Source organism: Schistocerca americana, chromosome X (assembly GCF_021461395.2).
Source record: "Schistocerca americana isolate TAMUIC-IGC-003095 chromosome X, iqSchAmer2.1, whole genome shotgun sequence".
NCBI classification, from domain to species: Eukaryota; Metazoa; Arthropoda; class Insecta; order Orthoptera; family Acrididae; genus Schistocerca; species Schistocerca americana.
The window spans coordinates 98,179,505-98,206,310 of record NC_060130.1 but is presented as its reverse complement, the minus strand read 5'-3'; the positions used below and the strand labels follow the sequence as shown (position 1 = coordinate 98,206,310).

The 26,806-nt window shown below is 40.4% G+C and overlaps 1 protein-coding gene across 1 annotated transcript in view; it reads left to right on the top strand.

The window, feature by feature from the left end:
- The first annotated feature begins 13,288 nt into the window (after positions 1-13,288).
- Positions 13,289-26,806, top strand: part of LOC124556622 (probable arginine--tRNA ligase, mitochondrial) — a 55,152-nt gene continuing 41,634 nt past the window's right edge. Inside the window, exons 1-2 of the mRNA XM_047130591.1 lie at positions 13,289-13,454; positions 13,539-13,900. Coding sequence (XP_046986547.1) covers positions 13,419-13,454; positions 13,539-13,900 — 398 coding nt within the window. The 5' untranslated portion in view covers positions 13,289-13,418. The remainder of the gene's footprint in view (positions 13,455-13,538; positions 13,901-26,806) is intronic.

Here is a 26,806-nt window from a genome sequence, read left to right as displayed (position 1 = left end):
GCCCTAACCCAATGCCACCTCAGCTGCCAGTTGCACAAAACTCCAGCACCCACACCTAGAAGAGAAAATGGCTGCTCCTTGCATATAAATAAGGGCGCATTCATACATTCATAATACTTCTTTCCATTGGCATAAGATGACCAGGGTGTTATTCATCAAAATGTTGCAGTATTTCAAAAATGGTAACCAGCTGGAAAAGTCAAGGGTTTTTATTACGAGGCTGAGTGTTTCAAATTATATACAAAACTGCAAGAGGCATTAGACAACACCTTAGTTTCTACTGAGAAATTGTCTCCATTTGCTGATTAGAATCGAGCCCTAGTGACATTGGCAATGGACGCATTGGGGTAGCCTAACCATGCAACTGAGGAACCAACCCTATGAGTAGTCTTTCCACAGGAACATCAACTATCCGACTATCTTTAATTAATGGGGTTTTGGTACTGTCACCAACTCAAGAACATTACTGCATGATCATTCCAAACAAACCTAACAGCATATCCTGTTGCTACTAAACAGGAGTAACAGGACATTATCTAGATAAAACAGCAGCAGGCTAGGCAGTATATCTTCTGATCTAGATATACAGGATCCACAGCAACGACTGTACACGTAAGTTCTAAATGTGTGCATTCCAGTAACCTACACTGCCAAAAAATTTGTCACCATGGTCTGCATCAAGATATCTCTGGCAGAATGTTCATCTGTATTTCTTGGAGACATCTTTAAAAACCATATGTTTGATGGTCATAGACGCACAATGCAATTTTCTATACATTGTCAACATGCAGACTAACACAATGCGAGACCCTGACTAAGATTTTCACATATAATGGAAACATGTACCACAATTTATATCAAATTGTTTCACTGAGCTTTGCCTTATAAACGGCGCTGAACAGGTAACCTCATCAACATTCGATGCATAATTTATTGAAGAACAAGAGAGAATGGTATGAAATATCAAATTAGCAAATCTATGCAGGAGGCACAAACAGAATCGACATACTTTAAAAACGACCATTTGGTGCCTGGCGGAGGGTACACTGTACCACTACTAGTAATTTCCTCTCCTGCTCGGAAATAGAGCGGGGGGGGGGGGGGGGGGGGGGGGGAACGACTCTCTGAAAGCCCCCATACGAGTACTAATTCCTTGTATGTTATTTCTCGAAATGTACGTTGTCAGCAGTGGAATCGTTTTGCAATCGGCTTCAAATGCTGGTTCCCTAAATTTTCGCAATAGTGGTTCAAATGGTTCTGAGCACTATGGGACTTAACTGCTGAGGTCATCAGTCCCCTACAACTTAGAGCTACTTAAACCTAACTAACCTAAGGGCAGCATGCACATCCATGCCCGAGGCAGGATTCGAACCTGCGACCTTAGCGGTCTCACAGATCCAGACTGTAGCGCCTACAACCGCTCGGCCACTTCGGCCAGCTTCGCAATAGTGTCTTGCGGAAAGAGCATCAACTTCTCCTGTAGGGATTCCTATTTGAGTTAATGAAGCATTTCTGTAATACTTGTGTGCTGATCGAACCTACTGGTAACAAATCTAGCGGCACCCCTCTGAATTTCTTCGATGTCTTCCTTTAATCCGATTAAGTGTGGACCCAAAACACTCGAACAGTACTCAAGAATGGGTCTCACTAGCATTGTATACACCGTCTCCTTTACGGATGAGCCATACTTTCACAAAACTCTCCCAATAAAACGAAGTCGAGTGTCCGCCTTCCCTGCTACCAACCTGACGTGCGCATTCCATTTCATATGGCTTTGCAATGTTACACCTAGTATTTAATCGAAGTGATTGTATCAAGCTGCACCTTACTAATGCTGTATTCAAACGTTTCAGGATTGTTTTTCCTGCTCATACGAATGGAGCAAGCACCAACTAGAAATCTTGTAAAGTTATCTTGTATATTCCTACAGTCACTCAATGACACCCTCGCGTACACCACAGCGTCATCAGCGAACAGCCGTTAACTGCTGCTCACTCAGTCCACCAGGTCATTAACGCATATAGAGAATGAAAGCGGTCCTATCACATTTCCCTACAGCGCTCCTGACGATGCCCTTGTCTCTAATGAACACTCGCCACCAAGGACCACGTATTGTGTTCTATTATTAAAAAGTCTTCGAGCCACACACATATTTGGGGACCTAAACTGTTTACTTTGACCTTTGTCAACCATCTGCAGTGGGGCACGTGTCGAATACTTTCCGCAAATCTAGGAATATGGCATTTGCTTGTTGACCTCCATCCATGTTTTGTAGGAGATCATGTAACAAAAGGGCATGAGCGATGCTTTCTAATTCGGTGATGATCGGTGAACAGAAGCTATTCTGTCTCAAGGAAATTTATTATATTCGAGCTCAGAATGTGTTCGAAAATTCAGCAGCAAAACAGATGCTAAGGATATTGGTCTACAGTTATGTGGGTCAGATGTTTTACCCTTCTTATATACAGGAATCACATGCTCTTTTTTCCATTCGCTTGTGACTTTCCGCTTGGCGAGAGATTCGCGTTAAATGCGGGCTAAGTAAGGGGCCAATACCACAGTAAAATTGAATTGATATTCAGTCTGGACTTTGTGACTTATTTGTTTTCAATTCTTTCAGTTGCTTCTCTACGCTTCCAGTGCCAATTCCTATGTTCTCCATGCCTGAGTCTGTACGACAGTCAAAACGATGGTATGTCTGTACGATCCTCCTGCGTGAATGATTTCTTAAATGAGAAATTTAAAACATGTCTTCACGATCCTCCTGCGTGAATGATTTCTTAAATGTGAAATTTAGAACTTCATGTTTCATTTCGCTGTCTTCTAGACTGGTCAGTGAGCGACTGTATAGAATCCTTCAAACTGCTTAGTGATTTTACGTGTGACCAGAACTTTCTCGGGTTCTCAGCAAGCTCTTTCACTAAAGTATGACAGTGGACGTTCTCATATGCTCTGCGCATTGCTCTTCTTATGGACGCAGGAATATATACTAACTTTTGCCTCAAACATTTGCGCGCTCTTTTCTGAACAGATATTCCAGCAATTTCTGTTTCCTCAGCATTTTCCGAATTTGGTTATTAAACCATTGAGGCTTTCTTTCTCTCCTTAATCCACTTACTTGGCATATACATCTCCAGAGTATGATTTAAAACCAGTTTAAACTTTGTCCATAATCCCTCTACGTCCATCACACTAGAGCTAAATGATGTCCACTCATTGTCCTTAACACATGTTGTACAGTTTCAAAAAACGGAAAGATCTCAGCATTGATACTTCTTAGCAGGCAACCAAGTACATTACTATACCTCCTCCATTATCCCAGCCCGCTCTATTCAACATCCCAAAGACCTCACATTTCAGGTTTGTCGCAAAGTTATGTTTTGCATATCATCAGGAAGGACTCCAGCCATGATGGAAGCCATTTATGGCCTGATGATGTACACTGAAGCTACCTGGAAAGGTGCCCTGCACCACTTCCCAGCCAGCTTTGGAAATGGTAGTTTCAACAAACAACACCACTGTCACCAGACAATGGATAGTAAAAACATTAAAGAACATTTCAAGAACAACACTCGAAAGAGCCACCAGGCATCACAGACGAGATTGGTTCAACAGTTTCACTGCAAGCAGGCAGAACACGCCCTACAGATGGCACATACACCATAAATGGTCTTACACAGAGCGAAGATCTAAGACAGACCCTACAGGCTTACCTCTCTGTGGGGCCTGGCACCCAGTGATCCGACTATCCTGATAACACCTCCAAGTATACAGACAGCGAGTGTCAGAACAACATTTCGTTGTGGGACACCAATGCACCCAGCCCTCTATCAGGCTACCTTCGTCACAGCTTCCTTGAACACTCCAAGGATACATGTCTTATGTAGAAGTGAGGCATTTAGTGCCAGACAGTAATACTGACAGCTACACTGAATCAAAGATGCAGTCGGAGCTGGAAATAACTACCTCTGAGAGGGGGCCCTGGGCTGAATAGACAGCCCCATGCTTACTAGGCCATACCTCTCACTGAGACTAATGTGTAATACCAGAACTAAACAGCAACAGCAAGTTCATTGCCTCCATATAGTTGTCTTGCTGTCATCCCATGCACACCACAAGCCTGGTTTAGAATATTCTATGGGATACTATTATGCTAAATGACTTCACTCTTTGGCTTTCTTCCTTGTTTCTCTCTGGTACCTAGCTGACTAGGATAATCTGCTCACAACATAAAGATTGTGACTTTAGATGTCTTCTTGCTCTCAGTGGTATCAATGTTTGTAAATTAATTCTATGTCAGGCACCACTGACAAAAACTAGTCGCTTTTATGAAGAATTTGGAAAACCTTAAACTCCAATTATTAGGTACTACAAGCGCTACTCTCTTGCACCAACCTATCCCTCAGCATTAAAACAACATTTGTTGCTGTCAGTAAGGATGTCACACTCAGCAGTAGTTTTTCCTCATCACTGAGGAGTTCACAGCCATAGCATTAGGCTGAACAAAATTTTGTAGCTTCACTACCGTCGACCGAGGTGGCCGAGCAGTTCTAGGCGCTACAGTCTGGAACCGAGCGACCGCTACGGTCGCAGGTTCGAATCCTGCCTTGAGTATGGATGTGTGTGATGTCCTTAGGTTAGTTAGGTTTAATTAGTTCTAAGTTCTAGGCGACTGATGACCTCAGAAGCTAAGTCGCATAGTGCTCAGAGCCATTTGAACCATTTTTGAACTGCTGACCTCAGAAGTTAAGTCCCATAGTGCTCAGAGCCATTTGAGCCAGTTTCAGAGGACCTCTCTCATCGTAAACACCATCTCCTACATGTTTAGTAAGGAACAGAAAGAGTTATTTTCACTCTTTCTGGAGTTAAGACGCTGCAGTTCATCACACTCACTCCTGTACTATTCTATAGTGGTACACCCTTCTGTATCAGTCGACGCTCTTACAGCCATGATTCTTCCTTCCTAACCTTGTCACTTCTGTCATCTACAATGTTCCATCAATTGTTCTCACAGTCTATAAAAAGGGTTCATCAGATCACATACCATCTCCTCATCTTCTTCTTCTGTGTAACGATTGCTGTCCACGCTCAAACATGTCATCAAAATATTCAACTTCACCATAGCACATACCTTTTCTATCTCCCTGCAGAACATCTTTTCTTGACCTTCATTGTCTCACATGACATCTTACAAACAAAGAAGGATGAAAGGCAAGAGGGAGACTCCATATTCCTAGGTTTCAGGAAAGTGTTTGACACGGCACCACACTGCAGCATACGGAATAGGTTCCCTAGTATGCATGTGGCTCGAGGAGTTCTTAAGCAATAGGGTCCAGTATGATGTTCTCGTTAACGAGTGTTCATCAGAGACAAGTATATCGCCTCAGGGATATGTAATACGACTTCTCTTATTCTCTATATACATAAATAATCTGATGGACTGGGGGAGCACCAATCTGCAGCTGTTTGCTGATGATTCTGATGTATGGGGAAAGTGTGATCATTGAGTAACTCTAGGAGGATACAAGGTGACTTAGAGTAAATTTCTAATGAGTAAGATGAATAGCAGCTTGCTGTAAATGTAAAAAATTGTAAGATAATGCAGGTGACTAGGAAAAACAATCTTGTAATGTTCAATAACAGCATTAGTAAGGTGCTGCTTGACGCAGTCACATGGTTTGAATACCTAGGCATAAAGCTGCAAAGTGATATGGAATGGAATTAGCATGTGAGGATTCCAGCAGGGGAGGTCAGCTTTGGTTTACTGGGAGAATTTTAGGGAAGTGTAGTTCATCTGTAAAGAAGACCATGTATCAAACATTTGTGTGACCCATTCTTGAGTACTGTTGCAGTGTTTGAGATTCTCCACAGATAGGATTAAAGAAGAGATCAAAGCAGTTCAGAGGCGGGATGTTAGATTTGTTATCAGTAGGTTCGATCACTGTGAGAGTATTACAGAGATGTTTCATGAACTCAAATGCGCAAGCCTGGAAGGAACACAACGGTCTTTTCACAGAAAACTATTCAGAAAATTTAGAGACCTGAAGTCTGAAACTGTCTGCAGAACTGTTCTATTGCCACCAACGTACATTTTATGTAAGGATCACGAATATAAGATGAGAGAAATTAGGGCTTGTACGGAAGCATATAGATAACCGTTCTTCCTTTGCTCTATTTGTGAGTGGAACAGGAAAGGAAATGGCTAGACTGGTACATAGTACCCTCCAACAAACACCACATGGTGGCTTCTGGAATATTTATGTAGATGTAGAGCATGCACCAACACTTTCAGCTCTGCAATCTCACTTTCTCGCTTTCAACCCAATGTCGCCACCAGGATCAGTGTCACTAAGTGGTCTTAGAGCTACAGATGTATCACAGTATGGATCAGTACAACATCCATTGCTGCCAGTACGAGTAACAACACTTGCAACAACAGCAGTGTTAAGCACACAGCCAGTAGTTCCTATAGAAAGTGAAGCCAGCATTGAACCACTCACTCCCAAAACCCACATAAACCCTCATCCATAATCCTACATCAACATCCCAATCTCTGATTCCACGTAATCACAGACTAACTCCTTGAGAACTGAACCTCTGGTAATAATTTTCATAAGAATTTCTCTGCTCTCTCACATACATGGTTTTCTTCTGTTGTGCCACATCCTAAATATCTATCCCAGAATCCTTATTTCCGAAGTTGAGAAATAGTTAAGCAAACTTAACATAACTCAAACAATAACTTGTAAAGATTTGGTCATGACCCGATCCACAGTCGAGACCTTCTTGACCAATCTTTTCAAAATCTTCCACAAATCATCTTTAGCTCATATACTTTCAAAACTTCCTTAAGCACTCCCACGCCCACGCCATCTCTACAACCTCATTATCCACCAACCATTACAGTCGTTATTAGAGGAATTGAACTTTGTCTGCGCTAATGTTCTGAAAACCATGGATCTAGGCAACCACATGGATGCAGTATTTCTTGACTTTCAAAAACCATTTGACTCAGTATCACACCAACATTTCTTTACAAAAGTACAGTTACACAGTCTTATGCGGTATCGAACTCAATTTGTAACTGTATTGAGAATTGTTGGGAGGGAGGACATAGCATTTTATTTTGGTGAGAGAGTCATCAACAGATATACAAATAATTTCAAGTGTGCCTGAGGAAAGGGTGTTGACGCTTCTATTGTTAATGTCGTATATTAATGCCCTGGCAGACATTATTAATAGTAATCACAGAATTTTGCAGATGATGCAACTGTCTCTAATGAAATACTACCTATTATAAAAGTGCACAAATACCCAGTACATTCTTGTTAAGATATCAAAGTGGTGCAAAGACTGGCAACTTGCTTTAAATGATCAGAACTGCAAAATTGTGCATATCTCAAAACGCAAAACACAACATTCTGTGAATACAATACTGCTGTGAGCTCTGGTGCATGCAGTGAATGCAGTGGTTAGCGTCTCTGGCTGCTGTGCTGTGCTGTGCTGTGTTGTCAGTTCTAGCCCAGCTACCAGCGATTATCAATACAAATCAAACTGACACTCGGCACAGTGACTTATGATGGAGACTGCAGATAGGAAAAACATTTATGGTCGCTCTCATAAGCCACCACGCTGAATGTCAACTTGGTCTGTGTGGATAATATTTCATATTTATCATTTATGGAAGGTTCTTGGAATAGCTCATGTTTCTGATGTTTATATATCTGGGATAATCGTTGTTTGTATATATAACTGCACCATCTGTCCACAAGATCAGTTCTATTCTGACTGTAAGTTAGTGTCAATAATAAATGTGCTTTCAGTTCTTAGTACGGTACTTCACTGACGACCCTGCCTTCGGATTTGGACTAGATTGCGGTTTCGACATGATATATTTGGTGGACACAGCGTGTACTTCACAACATCGAAATAGATAGTTGATAATCCATACTGACTCCCTCATCCACGATACTGTTACTGAAACTGTGCAACTGCCAAAGCACTGGATATTGCAGCGTTCCTTGTAGAAGATATCATTTTGAAGTATGGAGCACCCTGTGTGATGATCTCTGAACACAGAAAAATTTTCAAATATCCAAGATAATTTTATTTTGTGGCATTATTCACAGGATAACAACTGCCTACCGTCCACAGTCGAATGGCCTCACCCAACGCTTCAATAAGACATTGGCAGATATGCTCTGGATGGATGGTGACATTGAACAGAGACTGGGATACGATGCTACCCATCATAAGAAATGCATACAACTCAGAGAACCAAGATACTACAGACTTCACACCATTCTTTCAGTTCCATCGTCATGAGACTGAAACAACTATGGGTACACTGTGCTCACATTAAGTGGATGATACTCAGGATGACTATGTGAAACATTTCATAACTAGGACCAAAGAAACGAGACAGCTGGCTCACATACACATCATGGACACCTAGGAGGAGGGCCAAGAGTGCTACAGTGCCAAGCACTGACCAGTGTGATACAGCATAAGAGAATCAGTTTGGTTTCCTTCTCCTGTGCGGAAAGTAGGATTATCAGAAAAGTTACCGAAATACTACTTTAAGCCATATCATATCCTTCATCACTTCCCAGACGACACATGAAGCCAAGGATTATGAAAGATAAAAGTGCAGCGCCATCGTCCATGTCCTTTACATGAAGCTCTACTGCAGTCCAGAGGTGCAGATCCACAACTGGAGATTCGAGGAAGCGGAAAACCCACTCGACAATCGCGAATCGTTGACAAGGTGAGCTATCTTCGATGCTCATCACAGTGAACAGTTTGTAAAACCACCACTGGAGGAAACTTTAACCTTCCGACAATAAATAGGATAGTTACAGTTTTGCTAGTGCTGGGTGCAACGAGACTTCCTGTGAAATATTACCTCTTAGGACAGATAGTTCGAAACCCCACTCATGATGGAAATATATTGAATCTAATGGCTACAAACAGACCTGACCTCTGAGGATGTCCACATCGAAACTGGTATGAGTGGCCATAAAGCAAATATAGTAGCAATGATTACCTAAGGACAAAGGGCAACTAAAACATTTAAAAAGATCTATAGATGCAGTAAACTAGACAAAGAAACAGTACTGTCTTGTCTTACTGAGGAACTTGGAACTTTTAGCTCACAGTAGGAGCCTGTAGAGGAACTATGGCATGAGTTTAAACGAGTAGTTGACCATGTGCAAAATAGATACATACCCCATCAAACAGTTCATGATGGGAGGGACCCACCATGGTATATAGTCAACGTAAAGAAACTTCTAAAGAACCAGAGGCTACTGCACAATAGGTATGAAGCAAAGCATATGGCTATTGATAGCGAGATGCTTAATGAAATATTTTTGTTTGTCAAGACAGCAAAACACAAAGCTTTCAATGACTTCCACAGCAAAATATTGTAGAATAATATTTTGAAACACTCAAAGAATTCTAAATATATGTAAAGGCTATTAGTGGCATCAAAGTTAGTGTTCAGCCAGGAAGTGAAATTGTTGGTAGCAAAACAAAAGCAGAAGTGCTTAACTCTGTTTTCGAAACAAGGGAGTGCTGCCCCAAATTAATTCTCGTATCTCTGAAAAGATGAGTGGAATACTTATTAGTGTCAGTGGCGTTGAGAAACAGCTGAACTCATTAAAACTGAACAAAGCCCCAGGGCCTGATGGAATCCCCCTCAGATTCTATACCCAATTCGCAGCTGAGTTAGCCCCTCTGTTAACTGTAAGTTATTGTAGATCCCTCGAACAAAAATCCGTGCCCAGTAGCAAGAAGGGAGATCAAGTCACACCTGTATACAAGAAGGATAGCAGAAGCAATCCAAAGAACCACTGTCTGATATCCTTGATATCCATTTGTTGTAGACTCTTAAAACATATTCTGAGCCCAGACATAATGAGGTGTCTCGAACAGAATGACGTGTTATGTGCTAACCAGCACAGGTTTCGAAACACTGATCATGCGAAACCCAACTCACACTTTTCTCACGTGACATATGGAAAGCCCTGGATAAAGGCAGTCAGTTAGATGCAGTATTTCTCGATTTCTGTAAAGCATTTGACTCAGTATCACACTTAGGCTTGTTATCAAAGTACGATCATATGTGATATCGAGCGACATTTGTGACTGGACTGAGGATTTCTTGGTAGGGAGGACGAAGCATGTTATCTTGGATGGAGATCATCGATGGATATAGAGGTAAATTCAGGTGTACCCCAGGGAAGTGTGTTGGGCTCCTTCCTACTCATGTTACATATATTAATGACCTTGTGAACAATGTTAGTAGTATCTCAGACTTTTTGCAGATGATGCAGTTATCTGTAATACAGTAAAATCTGAAAGAAAATGCAATAGTACTCCATCAGATATTGATAAGATTCCAATGTGGTGCGAACATTGGCAACTTACTTTAAATGTTCGGAAATGTAAAACTGTGCACTTCACACAGCGAAAAAAAGTAATATCACATGGCGATAATATAACTAAGCCACAATTGGAATTTGAAAACTCATACAAATACCTTGGTGTAACACTGTTTAGAGTTTCTGGAAATGACTTTGAATGATAGTTCTACGAATGTACCACAACCCATCACAAATTGCTCGCATGGAAATCGGGAGGTCAAGATCAGACTAATTAAAGAACATACAGAAGCATTTAAACGATCATTCTTCCTGTGCTCAATGCAGGAATGGAACGGGATAAAACCCTAGTAACTCGTACAGTGGGATTTACCCTCTGATAGGCAATTCACAGCGGTTTGCAGAGTATGGATGTAAATGTAGAGCTGAATGCAAGAGTCTGCCAGCGTCGCCATACAGAGGACCATTAACAAGATCTAGATCCCTAGACCATGGGTTGGTATTCAGCTCCGATGAGGACTTCTTGAACAGCGAGTTGCTGTTTCTACAAGAGAGGGAGCAGTGTTGTCAGATATGGTGCCTTCATTGTGGTATAGTGGTTAGTGTCACCTGCTGATGTGAAATGTTTGTGTATCTGGAATATACTGTGTTTGTGTAAATAGCTGCACACACTGTCCAGGAGATCAGTTCGGTCCTGGCTCTATTTTGGCATCACTAATAAAGCCAATTTCAGTTCTAAGTGTTGTACTTCACGGTTGACGCTGTCCTTATATTTAAACTTGATTTTGGTTTCGCTGTGACAATATCAATGAGTCGGAATTGGTATCAGTAAACTTATAAAAATACCTGCGAGTTGCCATATGCGGTGATGTGAACTGGAATGATGACATACGTTCAGTTCTAAATAGAGCAGTTGATCAACTTCGGTTCGTTGGTAGGATACTGGAAGAATGCAGTCAGTCTTCATACTATGAAGAAGATAGCTCACAAAGTACTCATGCGACCCATTCTAGAATATTGCTTAACCGTGTTAGATCTATGACAAATAAGACTGACAAAGAATACGGTACGTATACAAAGAAAGGTAGCGTGAATACTCTTTTTTTTTTTTTTACTCCCAGGACCTGAATAGGTTTGAAGCTGGACGTCATCTATCCAGTGAAAGGATAGTAACAAAGTTTTGAGAACCAGACACATGTGATGCATCTACGAGTACATTACAGTCCCCTACATATCGCTTCATTAGGGACCATCAACACAAAAATACACTAATTACAGAGGGTGGGTGGGGGGGGGGGGGCGGGTTGCGAAGGTATTTACGTAGTTTTTCTTCCGGCTATACATACGTGTATGGAGAGTGAAGAAGGCAAGAAATCGTAATAACTGGTACAATTCACATTGGTTAGCGTAGTAGATATATAATTATAGCAAACAGTCGCTCTCATGAAAATGAAAAATAATGTCGAATAAAGAGAAAAAGTCGCTGTCATCTGCGGAAATTCGTGTGCTGCCGATGTTATATGTCACTGCGCATTTTACTGGAGGAGCTGTTTGTTGTGGTTTCATATTCGTTGTGTGATTCATACATAGGTATCTTCTGTCATACGACGAAATGCTTTGGAGCGCTGTTAATAATGCTATGTGTGTACTAGAGATGGGCAAACTGAAACACTTAACTGTTTCGAAACAAATAAAACAATACAATGTAATGTTTCGATACACTGTTTCGAAACAGTGAAACAGTTTGTGTTTTGTAATCTAATAAACCTACACATTTTATCATCTTAAATGTCTATTGTATAAGTATGTCCATAAAAACACAAATGAGGTGCGAGATCGCTAATTATTTCGCAGAAAGTATGAAACTATCACTTCCGCGTCTTGGCAGTTTTGTGTTTCCTGTAGTAAATGCGCTGCTTTCGTGTTATGTGACTTTCATACTTTTTAATTGGCTGAGGGTAGCCATAGCTGAAGACAGAAGAACCACCACGAACGGAACTGGAGAACTGCAGAAACAACGGATATGCTACTGGGATTCCGACATTCCGTTAGTATGGGTCATATACCCATCCTGCTAATTCACATGCACACGAAGGGAATCATTGTGGATAATAGGCACAGTGACTATAGACTCATAAAAAACGCCAAATAATTCGAATAAATAACAAAATATAACAGAAAAATTTTTATCTTTCAAGGTGTTTCGAACCGTTACCATACAGTCACCATGCTTCCCAGCCCTTCCCGTTCACAATTACACTATCAGTGATATGCCAAACAGATTGCTTGCAATTATACCTAGATCAAATTTATGTATATGTCTAATAACTGTCACTCTACGCCTTTTTTATTCAAAATGTTGTAGGCCTACTTGTGTTTCTTAATACGATTACTGTGTATGAAAAGAGAAGCGTATGTTATAAAAAAAAAAGTGTAATTTAATCGAATGATTTTCACATATTTATTATTTTGAATGTGAATAGTATGTGTTGTTTTATTGTTTTGTTAGTGTTTATAAAGCAGATGTTACGCCATTTCGTAATAGGACAGTCAGTTAGAAACGAAGCTTTATTTTCGGATATCTTAAGCTTCATGCTAATGCTTGTCAAAAAGATTTCGGCACTCTTGAAAGTGTTTCATGAAGTGTTATGTTGTGTTTCAGTATCTGTGCCGAGCCCGAATCTCGTACAACAGAGAGCGGAATGAAACATCACTGTTTCGATACAATTAGTCCGTTCCAAGCGCAGGTGGACTGAAACAGCCTTATTTTGAAACAACGATAGAGTTTCTGTCTCTGGCTCGAGATCGAATCTGGTGCGGTTATCCGAGACAGGGGCGGAATGAAACACCACTTTTTCGAAACAGTGAACCACAGCCGTTCCGAAACACTGAAACAGTTCCACGTATCGATACACTGTATCGAAACATAGAAACAGTGGCCAAGTTTAGTGTGTAGTGTGTACACACGAGCGCAAGTGTGTGTGGAAAGTGAATATACCACAGTGCCAATGGTTAATATTGATTTAGCACAGAATGGCGCTGAAATTGAAACAGCATGTTATTTCCCGCGTGAGTTATTCTTTGTAGTATGAGGAGAAAATAAAAGCAGGTTGAACTAACTGAGTCAGTAAATGTAATTTTATTTATTTATAGGTTGTTGCATGTTTGAAGAACCAGTGCAGTCAGCTGCCTTCTGTTTTACCGCAATTTGTTGAAATACATGGTGGAGATGATAGTAGTAACATCGAATTTCACTTGAATTTACGCTCGTTAGAGAAGTTTAATGGTTTCCGTGCCGACTACTTGCCAAATTTGGAAAACATCTCTTCAGATAGCCTGATACACGGTGTTTGGAGTGTCACTGATAACCGTGGTCCAAAATGTATTTTTAGAATTTGTAGTGATGTGTTCCTTAAAGAAGTTCTTGAAGATGTAATAAACAAACCGAATCTCATACAAAAGAGGAACAGTATTGTGAATAATCATATTGGAAGAAGACTTGTTGTTGAATTCAGGTATGTACTTCCAGCGCATATGAAATGCTATTTGATGTATGCTTGACTTACTGAAGACATTCTAAGATACATGTTCAGGTAGCTTTTGGTCAAACGTTTATTTATTCCATTGTTAATTCGGATGCTTCACCATAAATAGCAGTTGTTGGTTGCCTGTCCTAATAGTTTCCAATAATGGCCTAAAAAGTAAATATACTGCAGTGTAATGTAACTCCTGTACCTTTACATGTCGCTTCTTTATCCTTGCTACTAAGGATTTTGGGGCCTGATTTTTTTTTTCCCCCCCCTCTTGATGTCATTGAACATCGTTATACATGTTATTGTTGCTACTACACCTTACCATTTTTAATTTTGTACTTATTTTCTTGCCTTTGCATTTAGAGTTTCTGCTCTTAGTAACATATTATTGTAGACATTTCCAGATTTTTCATAAATCTTTAATTATGTAGTCAGCAAATCTTTGTGGTGGATTGTTGATTACGTAGTGTACACTGTGTGGCGCAGTGTGGCCCAGTAGTTATATTAAGTAACTCACAGTAAGGGATTAGTGTGCCTCATCCAATCATTCAAATGTTGATTTACCATGATTTCTCCAAATTGCGTACCATAATTTAAGTTGTGTTGCTTCTTTTGAATTGGTCGTTTATGATGTCCTGCTTGTTCTTCATTCATTTTAAGTGTCTACAGCTTCTGTAATACCATTCTCACTGACAGAATTTTAAAGCTTGGTCTCCCTTAATTGTGTGTATTATATGCAGCAGTTCTAGATGGCTGATATAAAACTCAGTTTAGAAGTTTCAGTGCCAGCATTGGTTTCTGATTATGCCCTAAAATTTGGAGAACAGCCCTGTGGCCATCATGCTTGTAGTTGAAACAAATTGTGTGTGACCAGAGAGAGGCTTGATGTCTTCTGCATCAACACCATGATGAGGGGGATCATAGTTTTTATGAAATAGTTGTATTTATGAGTTCAAGTGCTGATAATGATACCTAGGTGAAGGAATGTGAAGGCAGACAGGTCAAATGGTAGGTTGTATTTGTGCCACAATCTCAAAGACAGTGAACAAGTTGAAACATTCTGGTTGCAAATGGACTCAAATACGACTCATTGCTGTAGCGTACATTGTGCTAGATGAGAACTGAAAATGATAACGAACATATGAAATGTGAGAGGTTGAAACTGAGGCAGGACTAGGAGTCAGATATGAATCTGTGCCTTGTGTGTCCAAGACTTATAATTACACTTTTGGAGAATCTCTCACGGACTGACTTCCCTCAAGCTTCAGTTTGTCAAGGGTTCCTCCCCTTTTCTTTCCTGTTGTGTAACAATGACAAAAAGATATATAGATAGAGGGGGAACTGGCTGCTAAATGTCAAAAGATAAGGGTAAATAAATAACAAAATATAAAATGTAGGGCTCAGTCTGTGGGGAAGGTGCTAGAATTAATGCGACTGATTTGTTGCAAAAGTTTGAATGATATTGGAAAGTTCGTTGTTGGACAGTATCACACAGGTTGGTGTTTATTATCATAGAAAATTATTTGTGTTTGATCAATTTATGAACTTTCCAAACAGTAATAGTAAAAGTGCTCTTGATTGGTCAAAGTGGGAGAGCTGCAAAGTATTCACAGAAAAAAGGCTGCGTGAGAGTGGACCATAAATAGAACATGGTCAACGAGAACAATCCCATAGTATATTAAGTTTTTAGCACTTTGCTGAATGCAGCAGTATAATATTGTGTTGCATATAGTGGATCTTCACATAATTTCCTCACTTAGGGGAAGGCACAAATTGCAAAGCACCTTACGTGTAAAATTCAAAAGTTTCTAATGGGTGAAGGATGCTGAATAGTAACACACCATGAGCAACTTTCATTCATAGTTATTAATTTTGTGTAGGTACACAGGACCCTGCATTTGTTGAGTGTATTGTCCTTACAAATAATGGTAGAACTATTTGGAACTAACGGAGAGGACTGTGAGAATCGGAAGAGGTATACTTCACTTATAACACGGACTGTCTTCGGGAGAGGTATTGTGCGGAGGTAGTAAGCTCTGTCGTACTCACACAATCCAGCTTTGTCTTGTGCTTTGTTCGAAGCATATATGGGAGTTTTAAGTGACACACATGCAAGTAAAAAAGGGAAAGAGAGGGAAACGGCAGGAGGGGGGGTTGAAAAGTTTTCCCTAGTCTAACATGAAAGTACTTTTTTGACATGTTCGACTCAGGCAGAGAGAGAGAGAATGAAACTTTCACCTTGTAACCTAACCTGTACTTTGGGTTATGCTACAGATCGTTCTGTACAACAACAACCTGCAGTCAAAAGAATAATACAGATGCAAAATAAATATTATTAGTTTCCTGTTCCATCTCTGTTTGTATACATATGTCACACACCACATCATTATGTTATCAGCATCCAGTATCGATAGATTCAACCAGCTCTGCAGTAGGCACGTATTCGGAGAGCCGGGATGGCAGCGTAAAGGACTACTAGGAAAGATATTCTGGGGAAAAAGCACAGAGAAATGCTGGAAGATCTGGAGTTGAAAGAGATAAGTAAGGATCAAAATTCAAAGTTGAATATAATAGTAAAATAAGAGGGGATGCACGGCTGGTGTTGACGTAGGAATGTGTAGGAACAGAAGAGGCGCCGATGTCAGATCGAAGAGAGGACTAGAAGAGATTGAGAACAGGGGTTTGTAGAAATGAAAGAGATTTTGCATTTAGATTGTGCATATGTACTTACAAAAGCTGATCTGAAGAGACTTCAGATGGCACAGATTTTGTATCTGCTACTGTAGTCAACCACAATAAGGCATACATCATGGGTTTTGACTGGTTGGTGTAGTTGCCCTTCAACCACAGTTTATCAGCTGCCATTTGTATGGGTGGATAGTTTGTCAGTGAGAGTGCACTTGTGGTGTCCATGGCTCATGCATTGTGTGTTGATGTTGGCACATTATTTTATATACGAAGAGTGTGAAGAAAACTAGATGTGCTGAGAGGCTGACTGTAATGAACCCTGATGCCTAAGTTATGTTGGCATGTGGTGATTCATTTGAGATTTAGCGAGGCCAATGAATTTTTTTTTTTTGGGGGGGGGGGGGGGGGGGGACTTTGTTTGCAGACAGACTGATGCATAGTGTAGCCTGAGGTCTGGTTTAGGGTGGAACGTGAGTTTGCTTGTGTCTTGGCGAAGCCAGTGAATCTCAACATGGAAATATGATCATCGTAATAGATTGACATGTAGTGTTGTCCAAGATATACATTTGTCATTGCAGTAACCTGCTTGTCTGTCTTATTTCCGATTTTTCTGAAAATTCAAACAATGTGGTTAACCTAATAAAACAAATTACCAATTAACTTTATTTATGAACCATAGGTAATTATGAACGAGCATTCTTATTAACTGTTGACAACCGACTCGTGATTTATCGTATTCGGTTTGTGTCATTAAATAAGTGTGTTATTACCAATTTCTGCATACAACACAACACCCACAGGCACCATAAGTGCACATCTGTTGTTTGTCCACAGTCATACTCATGTTAAACAATGTGCAGTGGCTGCAATGTAGTTAGTATAATTGATCTGTCAATGCGAATTGCCCTAAGTTAATCACAGAATTCCAGCAGTGATTTCTTGAGGAAACTTTTCTGTGTTCTGGTGCTCTCAATTGTCAGTCTGCTTTATTATAACATCTGCTGAATCTACTACACTCCTGGAAATGGAAAAAAGAACACATTGACACCGGTGTGTCAGACCCACCATACTTGCTCCGGACACTGCGAGAGGGCTGTACAAGCAATGATCACACGCACGGCACAGCGGACACACCAGGAACCGCGGTGTTGGCCGTCGAATGGCGCTAGCTGCGCAGCATTTGTGCACCGCCGCCGTCAGTGTCAGCCAGTTTGCCGTGGCATACGGAGCTCCATCGCAGTCTTTAACACTGGTAGCATGCCGCGACAGCGTGGACGTGAACCGTATGTGCAGTTGACGGACTTTGAGCGAGGGCGTATAGTGGGCATGCGGGAGGCCGGGTGGACGTACCGCCGAATTGCTCAACACGTGGGGCGTGAGGTCTCCACAGTACATCGATGTTGTCGCCAGTGGTCGGCGGAAGGTGCACGTGCCCGCCGACCTGGGACCGGACCGCAGCGACGCACAGATGCACGCCAAGACCGTAGGATCCTACGCAGTGCCGTAGGGGACCGCACCGCCACTTCCCAGCAAATTAGGGACACTGTTGCTCCTGGGGTATCGGCGAGGACCATTCGCAACCGTCTCCATGAAGCTGGGCTACGGTCCCGCACACCGTTAGGCCGTCTTCCGCTCACGCCCCAACATCGTGCAGCCCGCCTCCAGTGGTGTCGCGACAGGTGTGAATGGAGCGACGAATGGAGACGTGTCGTCTTCAGCGATGAGAGTCGCTTCTGCCTTGGTGCCAATGATGGTCGTATGCGTGTTTGGCGCCGTGCAGGTGAGCGCCACAATCAGGACTGCATACGACCGAGGCACACAGGGCCAACACCCGGCATCATGGTGTGGGGAGCGATCTCCTACACTGGCCGTACACCACTGGTGATCGTCGAGGGGACACTGAATAGTGCATGGTACATCCAAACCGTCATCGAACCCATCGTTCTACCATTCCTAGACCGGCAAGGGAACTTGCTGTTCCAACAGGACAATGCACGTCCGCATGTATCCCGTGCCACCCAACGTGCTCTAGAAGGTGTAAGTCAACTACCCTGGCCAGCAAGATCTCCGGATCTGTCCCCCACTGAGCATGTTTGGGACTGGATGAAGCGTCGTCTCACGCGGTCTGCACGTCCAGCACGAACGCTGGTCCAACTGAGGTGCCAGGTGGAAATGGCATGGCAAGCCGTTCCACAGGACTACATCCAGCATCTCTACGATCGTCTCCATGGGAGAATAGCAGCCTGCATTGGTGCGAAAGGTGGATATACACTGTACTAGTGCCGACATTGTGCATGCTCTGTTGCCTGTGTCTATGTGCCTGTGGTTCTGTCAGTGTGATCATGTGATGTATCTGACCCCAGGAATGTGTCAATAAAGTTTCCCCTTCCTGGGACAATGAATTCACGGTGTTCTTATTTCAATTTCCAGGAGTGTATTTGTCACAGGTTATATGATTATTTATCCAGGGCTCATCCAGATAGGGAATCTACTGCTGAAATTTGTTCCTGCCAAGCAGTGCACCATGTGAACATGCTCATGTATTATATTTCATTTGAAGGGGTCAGTGGAAGGAAGTGCTAACCCACAAGAGCATATCTTTAGTTACTGCATTTTATATGGTTACATAAATTCATATGAAAATGTAGATACAGTAAAATAAAACAATTTGTATAAAAGACAGTGAGTTCATGTAGTGTATGTGGAATTACTTAATACCATTGTGTAGTTCATTTGAATATATAACAGATAATGTAATCAGACTACTCTTCATGTACTTTAGTGTTAGCACTTTCTTCTGCCATCGTGTTCATTACTTCTGAAACTTTTTCCATATAAACGCTGTAGGAAACAAAAATGCTCTTAGTGAGGTAATACTGTGTCTCCCCCCCCCCCCCCCCCCCCCCCCACCCCCTTTTTTTCCATGATCCAGGCACAACCTTCTTAATACCATTCACCTGTTATGTTGTGTTTAGTGTGGCGCCCCTTGTCACAGTCACCCAGTTTCATTTTCACATTAGTTCTTGACATTAGTGAAGATAAAAGAATGAAACATTTATTAGAAAGTTGAATTGCATTCTGCACCGTATATGTCAAGTTATGGGGAACTAATTTTAAGTTTAGACTAAACATATAACTGTTTTGCTGTCTGTCCTTCTGCAACATTAAAATGAAGTGCTTCTTGTTAGAAGATGCAGTGGAATTACCAGGATTGTGTTTGGAAAACAGTTTTATTACATTTGGAAAACAATTTTACTCTTATGATGCTTAATAAGCTTTACCACATATGTGTCAGCTAATTGAACTGACAGAAATATTTGTTGAAGCGGTTCCTGTTTATCTGTTTCATCAGCACATTGTGGGACACTTCTTTGTGTATTTCTGCCATGACTGGGAGTAGTAACCTTTGTTTTTTTGGGGGGGCCTTAGGTAGTGCCCATTGTAGAGCAGGATCTGCTTCACCACTCATTTCACAGCCGACAGTGCAATGTATTGCTCATTGCTCACAAATGGGATTCAGTTATGATAAAGTGTGATTTCATCTCAAATAATACAGATCAAGAGTGAATATGTCGCACCATTATTTCAAAGCTTTCTGGAAAAAAAAAGTGTTGAAGGCTATAAGACACTCTCATACTATATTTTGACTTTCTGATGATTTGTTAAAATGTTATAGACCTCTCTAAATGAGAGTATTTGTGGAAATGTCGCAACAAAAGGGAAAATTAAAAAAAATTACAAGTGATACAGATCTGAAATTATTTTTAGTAAAAACATTGTTCACAGTACTGTTATACATTATTAACACACACACTTGTGAGTTTTTTCCTCTTTAATTTGAAAAACTAAACTACTGAAATTTGTAACTTTAAACAAACTCAAAAATTATGTTTTGCAGATTTGAATCGTCACAAAATGTTAACTTTCCCGAGAAATGAAAGTGGAAAGACTGCCAACTGTCACTTACTACATTAATGTCTGAAATTCTTAAACTGTCAAAATATTTCTACATGAGGATAAGAGAATCTGAAATTTTGTGATTCTTTATAAATTTTCCCCAAAACCGCCATCCTGAATATTCTAAAAATTGCATGGTATGTTAGTTGGTCATTGTACTTACAGAAGGTACAGTCAGAGTGGGAATATTTTGTGGTTCAAAAGTTACGAAATTTTTATGTTAGAGCTAGCTATTCTCAATGTCGAAAAATCCTGGACACTTGAAATTTTAAGTTGATTCCTTATGTTGAGTAAATGAATTAAAAACTGAGTGGGAAAACAATTATTTATTTTGTTCGTGCATTTTATAAAAAAAATGAGATATAGAAAATAACTTTGCATGTGTATAATTTTTTTCTGATATTATTCACAAATTTTTATTGTCCTCTGTCATGATTTTACTTCTTTATGACATTCCACAAATTAAAATTGTCTACACTGTAACAATCAACACTGCACTGTTGCAAAGTGTTCATTTGCTTTTTACTTGTATAGCCAAGTTGAATTTGCACATGGACAAGGATGATCCAACAGGAGCAGTACTTGGGAAATGGGAACTGCAAACTTACATGTTGCTGATGACCTTTGGAAAGAATTTGCCACACCATGAGGTGTCATGAAGGGGACGGTTACATCTTGCAGCTCATGAGGGACACTAATTATTTGTCTCATTGAATGTCATACATACAAGAAATGAAGTTGCTCACAACAAAGTCTTGTAAAGTGTACTAAGGTCTATGCATTTCACACAGTAACAGGCCGTATTTCTTGGAGAAGTGTTCTTGCAATGTATGTGCCAGTCTGGGATGCAACCCAGCAGTGACCTGACTGAATTTCTACTACTGGTTTCATAGCAGACCACTATTGTCTCTCTTTTTTAAAACGCAATTCCCCTAATGTGCTTCAGTTTAGAAGTCAGAGTTTCGTGTCGTATAGTAATTTTGTTATGGTTGGTACAAATCCAGTAGCGTCTCTTTTAGTATCAACAGCTTCATACTGGAAATTGGATCTTGTTGTGACATGTTTACAGAGACCTCCTAACCCCTCACATGCCCTTTTTACATGACCCATAGCTCTAAAGATCAATTTTTTTGTCTTACTTACTGTGCAGTTTTTTTTTTTTTTTTCAAGCTCATAAAACTGAAAGCTGGTTTTAAAATGAGATGCTGCACCATTAGTCACATACATCTGTTTAGGAAATGTATGGCCTGTAGATGCTATGTCAGCAGTTATCATGCTGGCAGCAGTGCATGCATGTACACTGTCACGAATGAGATCATCACTGACAAAAGCAAAACAGTGTCATGTTCCTAGGAAGTGAGCAACACATGTGCATGTGAATATTGACACTTTTGGTGTGTGCCAGTGACAACTTTGAATTTTGTTCTGCAAAGCAACAGACCAGTTCTCAGCAAAGTTGAAATGTAGAACTAATGTGTCGACATTCTGGGATGTGGCTGATTTTGCTTCTGCTATGGCCTGTCTCTGAATCCTGCAAAGATGATGAGGAGCTACTTCTCTCATGACCCAATGCCTAACATCTGTAACAGATTTCAGTAGGTCCACTGTCTTCCTCATCAACTCCCCTCCCTCTCACAATGCATAAGTTATGTCATTGTCAGTATCCTGAAGGTGTAATGCTTCAACAGTCTCCCTTCAGCACCAGGACACACTGCACGCTCCTGCAACCAACATTTATCTTGAGGCTTTTGACATGTACACAAAAGTATCAAATCCATCTCCGTTTCTCTTCCCTGTGACACTACTTATGATGAAACAAATAAGCCTCAAATTAGTGCAGTAAATAAATGTCCATATTTTTTTCACTGTCTGGCATTTTACCCGTTTTTGTCATAAGGAGTAGAATTTTCTGAGAACAATTTTAAAATTTGTGTTGTCGTTTTTCCTTATGAGGTGTGATTCTCTTAATGATATTTTCATATATGTTTTTACCTTTTTCACTAACAGAGTTAACATCAGCCTGATCAGGACTTTGCTTGTCACACTCTTTGTCATAACTTACATAATATTCCGGAGCAACATTAAGCATATCATTTTTTGATGGATGCCCACAGTAGGAATATGGGTATGCCCAAATATCTCTTTCATTCTTTATTTTATGAGCTTTTGAAATTGAATAATATGAAGAAGTGGGTCTCTGTATCTGCTGCTTGGAGTAGCAGCGTCAATAGTTGTATTTTCTCAGTATAGGTGGCTGCCAAGATGGCAATGTTTAGGTTTTGAAACCACACATCACATTGGGTGCACGTGTCACTATCTTCAGGTTCTACATTATTCACTTCACAAAGTTTTTAAGAGGTTGCTTGTCTAAAATTTGTTTCAAGTTCTTCCACTTTTCGTTGTACGTACTGTTTTCTTTATGTGCTTCATATTTTACCTGGGAATTTAAAAGTGTGTATATTAGGGCCTACAACAGAAATTTTAACATTCAACACATCAACAACTTCACACCTAGAAGTATAAATGTCTGCACTGTATTCTTCAGTTTCACATTTTAGTGATGTTAATCATTCAGGTGGGTTATCACTATGTTCCTAGTTGTAGTGCATATAGTGAGTCCTGAACAATGGATGTGATGGTAACACAGTTACTTGAGGACCAAGATATTTCTGCAATATGTCTCACAGATTTTCAACAATTGTGCAGCATTTTTCACTTTTCCTAAACACCATCTGCTTGTTTCTTTTTTCATAGTTCAAACACCTCATCCGTTCACTACTGTATTTCCTCACTGACCTTGTTTGAACTAAAAGTTCAAACCAAACACAAAACTTAATGCAGAATGATTCGTGTGCAACTTCATACACGTTTGTTAGTAACAGAAGAGAGCTGGAAACTGTTGTCGACATGCATATTTTTCAGTAGAAAGTCAGTAATGTGAAATATGCAGAATGTTGAAAAATTTCTAACACTTCACCCAGAAAAATGTTGTCCACTTTGATTGCAGTAACTGCCAACACATTAACTGAACAATATATTGTACCATTTTCATAAGTTTTGTGATGGGGGCTTTTGAATAAATAATTTGTGAAAATGTGATTTTTTTTATATGTTTAGTAATAAATATTTACGTAATACAGATCGCTGGAGCAGAGAAGATTTTGTTTATAATTGATAAGTTGTATCTGATAATATAACAAGGAAGTTAGCATTCTGTGACTTTCAAAATCAGGAAAAAAAATTAAGTAGAAAAAAATTAAAATTTTTGTATTTTCCTCTTAAATCTATAAGTAAGTCAAAAGAAAGCCCACAAGTGTGTGTGTGTGTGTGCGTGTGTGTGTGTGTGTGTGTGTGTGTGTGTGTGTGTGTGTGTGTGTGTGAACTAAATTTGAACATATAAAAAGAGAGCTTTAAAGTAAAACATCTATCAGGTCTCCAGTACTTTTTGTTTATTTTTTTTAGTTCTCTACTGTTTTAAGAGTTATTTACAAAATATACATACAGAGAGAGAGAGGATAAAATGAAAATATTTTATTTCTTAACACATATGATGTAGAGGTCTAACATATGTTCGTTCCAGAAAAAATAAAGGTCATGAATTGACATGTCATGTATGATTCGATTTGAAATTGGCCTAAACTAGTGTGCTTAATGTAAATATGGGTGAGAAGTACAATATTGCACTGCCTGTGCATGTCAGATGGAACATTGCATCATTCTTCTTAAAAATACAGGCACAGCAGTATCGAACTTATCCCTCAATATTAGGCAGCGACTTTTAATTGAAATCTCCTCCCCTGTAAGGGAATTTCATAATGTGGGGTACGAGTACGGGTTGTGCTGCAGGAACAATAACACTTGGGGCAAGTAGGGTCTGGCAATGAGTTATGCATGGCTAGCCAAAGCTGTGAAGGTGACTGCTCACTTAAAATGAGAAATCCAGGTTTGAGCTCCAGTCCAGCACAAATTTTCATTGTCACCATTCCCTTATGCAGCTGATGGTTGTTTGTATTCACAACTGTGAATATATTTCATGGGTGAGGAGTATTGTTATCTGAAGGGAGAACATACAAATGAATGTTATCAACATTAAATCTGTATACAAGATGAACTGACAAAATTTTGGAGGCTGTTCAGGGATATTTTCTGATTATTTTGGCATAGGGGACCCATGGTGTATGGTGGCTCATTACTGAGTAATGATGTAATTATAATTTATTTTGTTTATTTCTGCAGTGTCCTCTGTTTCTACAAAAATATGTTCATAACAATGAAAAAGCCTTTAATTTGCAGTCATCAAAACATATTGGGGGGGGGGGGGGGGAGAGGGGGGTCAAAAAGTTTCTAGCCTAACAAATAAAGAATGACAGAAATTTTGTAATACCAATTTATTTTTCAACATAATACAAAACATTCAAATAAAAGGTCTTTGGTTTCGAGTCCAACCAAGCGTTGACAGCATGAATCGCTGCATCATCATTGTCAAATCATCATCCTTTGAGGTCTTTTTTTTTAGATTTGGGAAAAGAAAAAAGTCTGATGGAGCCAAATCTGGAGAATATGGTGGATAACATAACAATTTGAACCAACAGTCACACAGAGTTTCTAGTGTTGCGAGGGCGGTGTGTGCTGGTGTGTTGTCCTGATGCAAAAGAACTCCACACGCCAATTTTCCGTGCCTTTTTTTCCTTTATCTCTTCTCTCAAACAGTGCAGGAGGGTGCAGTAGTATGATGTGTTAATAGTCACGCCTTTTTGGAAGTAATCCACCATAATTACCCCTTCCGCATCCCAGAAGACCGGTGCCATCACATTGCTGGCTGGTTTTTGCACCCAGAATATTTTTGGGGTAGGGGATGAAGGATGTGTCCATTGTTGTGATAGTTGTTTTGTCTCTGGACCAAAGGGTGAACCAATGTTTCGTCCATTGTCACATACCTGGCAAGAAAGCTGTCTTCATCCACTTCAAATTGGTGGACAATTTCTTTATAACAAAACAGGTGTCTCTGATTTGCTTTCAAGTCTTTCGGGACCCACCGAGATGAAACTTTCTGCATTCCTAAAATATCCACAACAATGTCATGAGCACGCCCACTGGAGATTCAAAATGGGGTGTCAGTGTGCTGTAATGTTGTTCGATGATGCTGCAAAATCATATCAGAAATTGCAGTCATTGTTTCCTCAGTGGCAACAGTGACAGGCCTTCTGCTCCTTGGCGCATCTTCCACACTCGTTCTTCCATGTTTGAAGTCAGACAGCCAGTTTTCACTGTTGCACAAGGTGGAGCACTGTCTTTAAGTGTATTCTGCATGTCCTTTGCAATTTCCTTAGGCGTCATTCCCTTCAAATGAAGATATTCAATTGCACCACGGTCCTTGATTCTCTCGATATTCGCCATTTTGCTTACACTATGGTGTACAACGCAACCTAAAGTCAAAACTAATGAAGATAGAGCCACAAAATTTGACTTGAATACCCACAAAGGATCACCATAAAAGTAGCTAGTGTTGCTGGTGCAAGACATTAAGGTGACTGTCTTGGGCTAGAAACTATTCGACCGCCCCTTGTACAACAGAGAATGCAGAGTAATGCAGCAACCCTCAGTACTGTGATGCGGTTGCTGTTGTTGCAGGAACAGCTGACCATAGCAACATTGTGCCGCTCTTCCATTGCCTTGAGTGGACCCACACACAAGGTGCATGTTTGTCAACTCTTCACCAGTAGACCTATCAACACTGCTGTGTAGCACTGTTAACGTACCACCAGCAGTGCCAGAAGGGGAAGGGGGGGGGGGGACCTTACACAGAACCAAACGGAACGGATTGTAAGCTTGTGGGCAAAGAGTAAAGTGAACTTTATTGTTGTCAGTAGCAGGTACCATTAGTGAATGGAACAAGTTTGTTTCCAAGCAAGAAAAATAGTGCATACTGTTGACATTTGCGTTGTTGTGCAGATTTTTTGAGTAGTGCAATAAATGGGAGTAAGAAATCAAACAAAATCCAGTTCAGTTACTCTATAATGAGCCATCAGAGACCATGTGTTCCATGTACCAAAATACTCTGATTCATCCTGTATATGACAGAATTTCTCTGTTTCGGATTATGCCCGGAAATTCAAAATTTTGACTTCTACAAATGTGCCACTTTCTGCCATATAATGCTGATTGCATACGAAAGCCATATGAAATTTTGTGTGTGTGAGTGAGTGAGAGAGAGAGTGAGAGAGTGAGAGAGAGAGAGAGAGA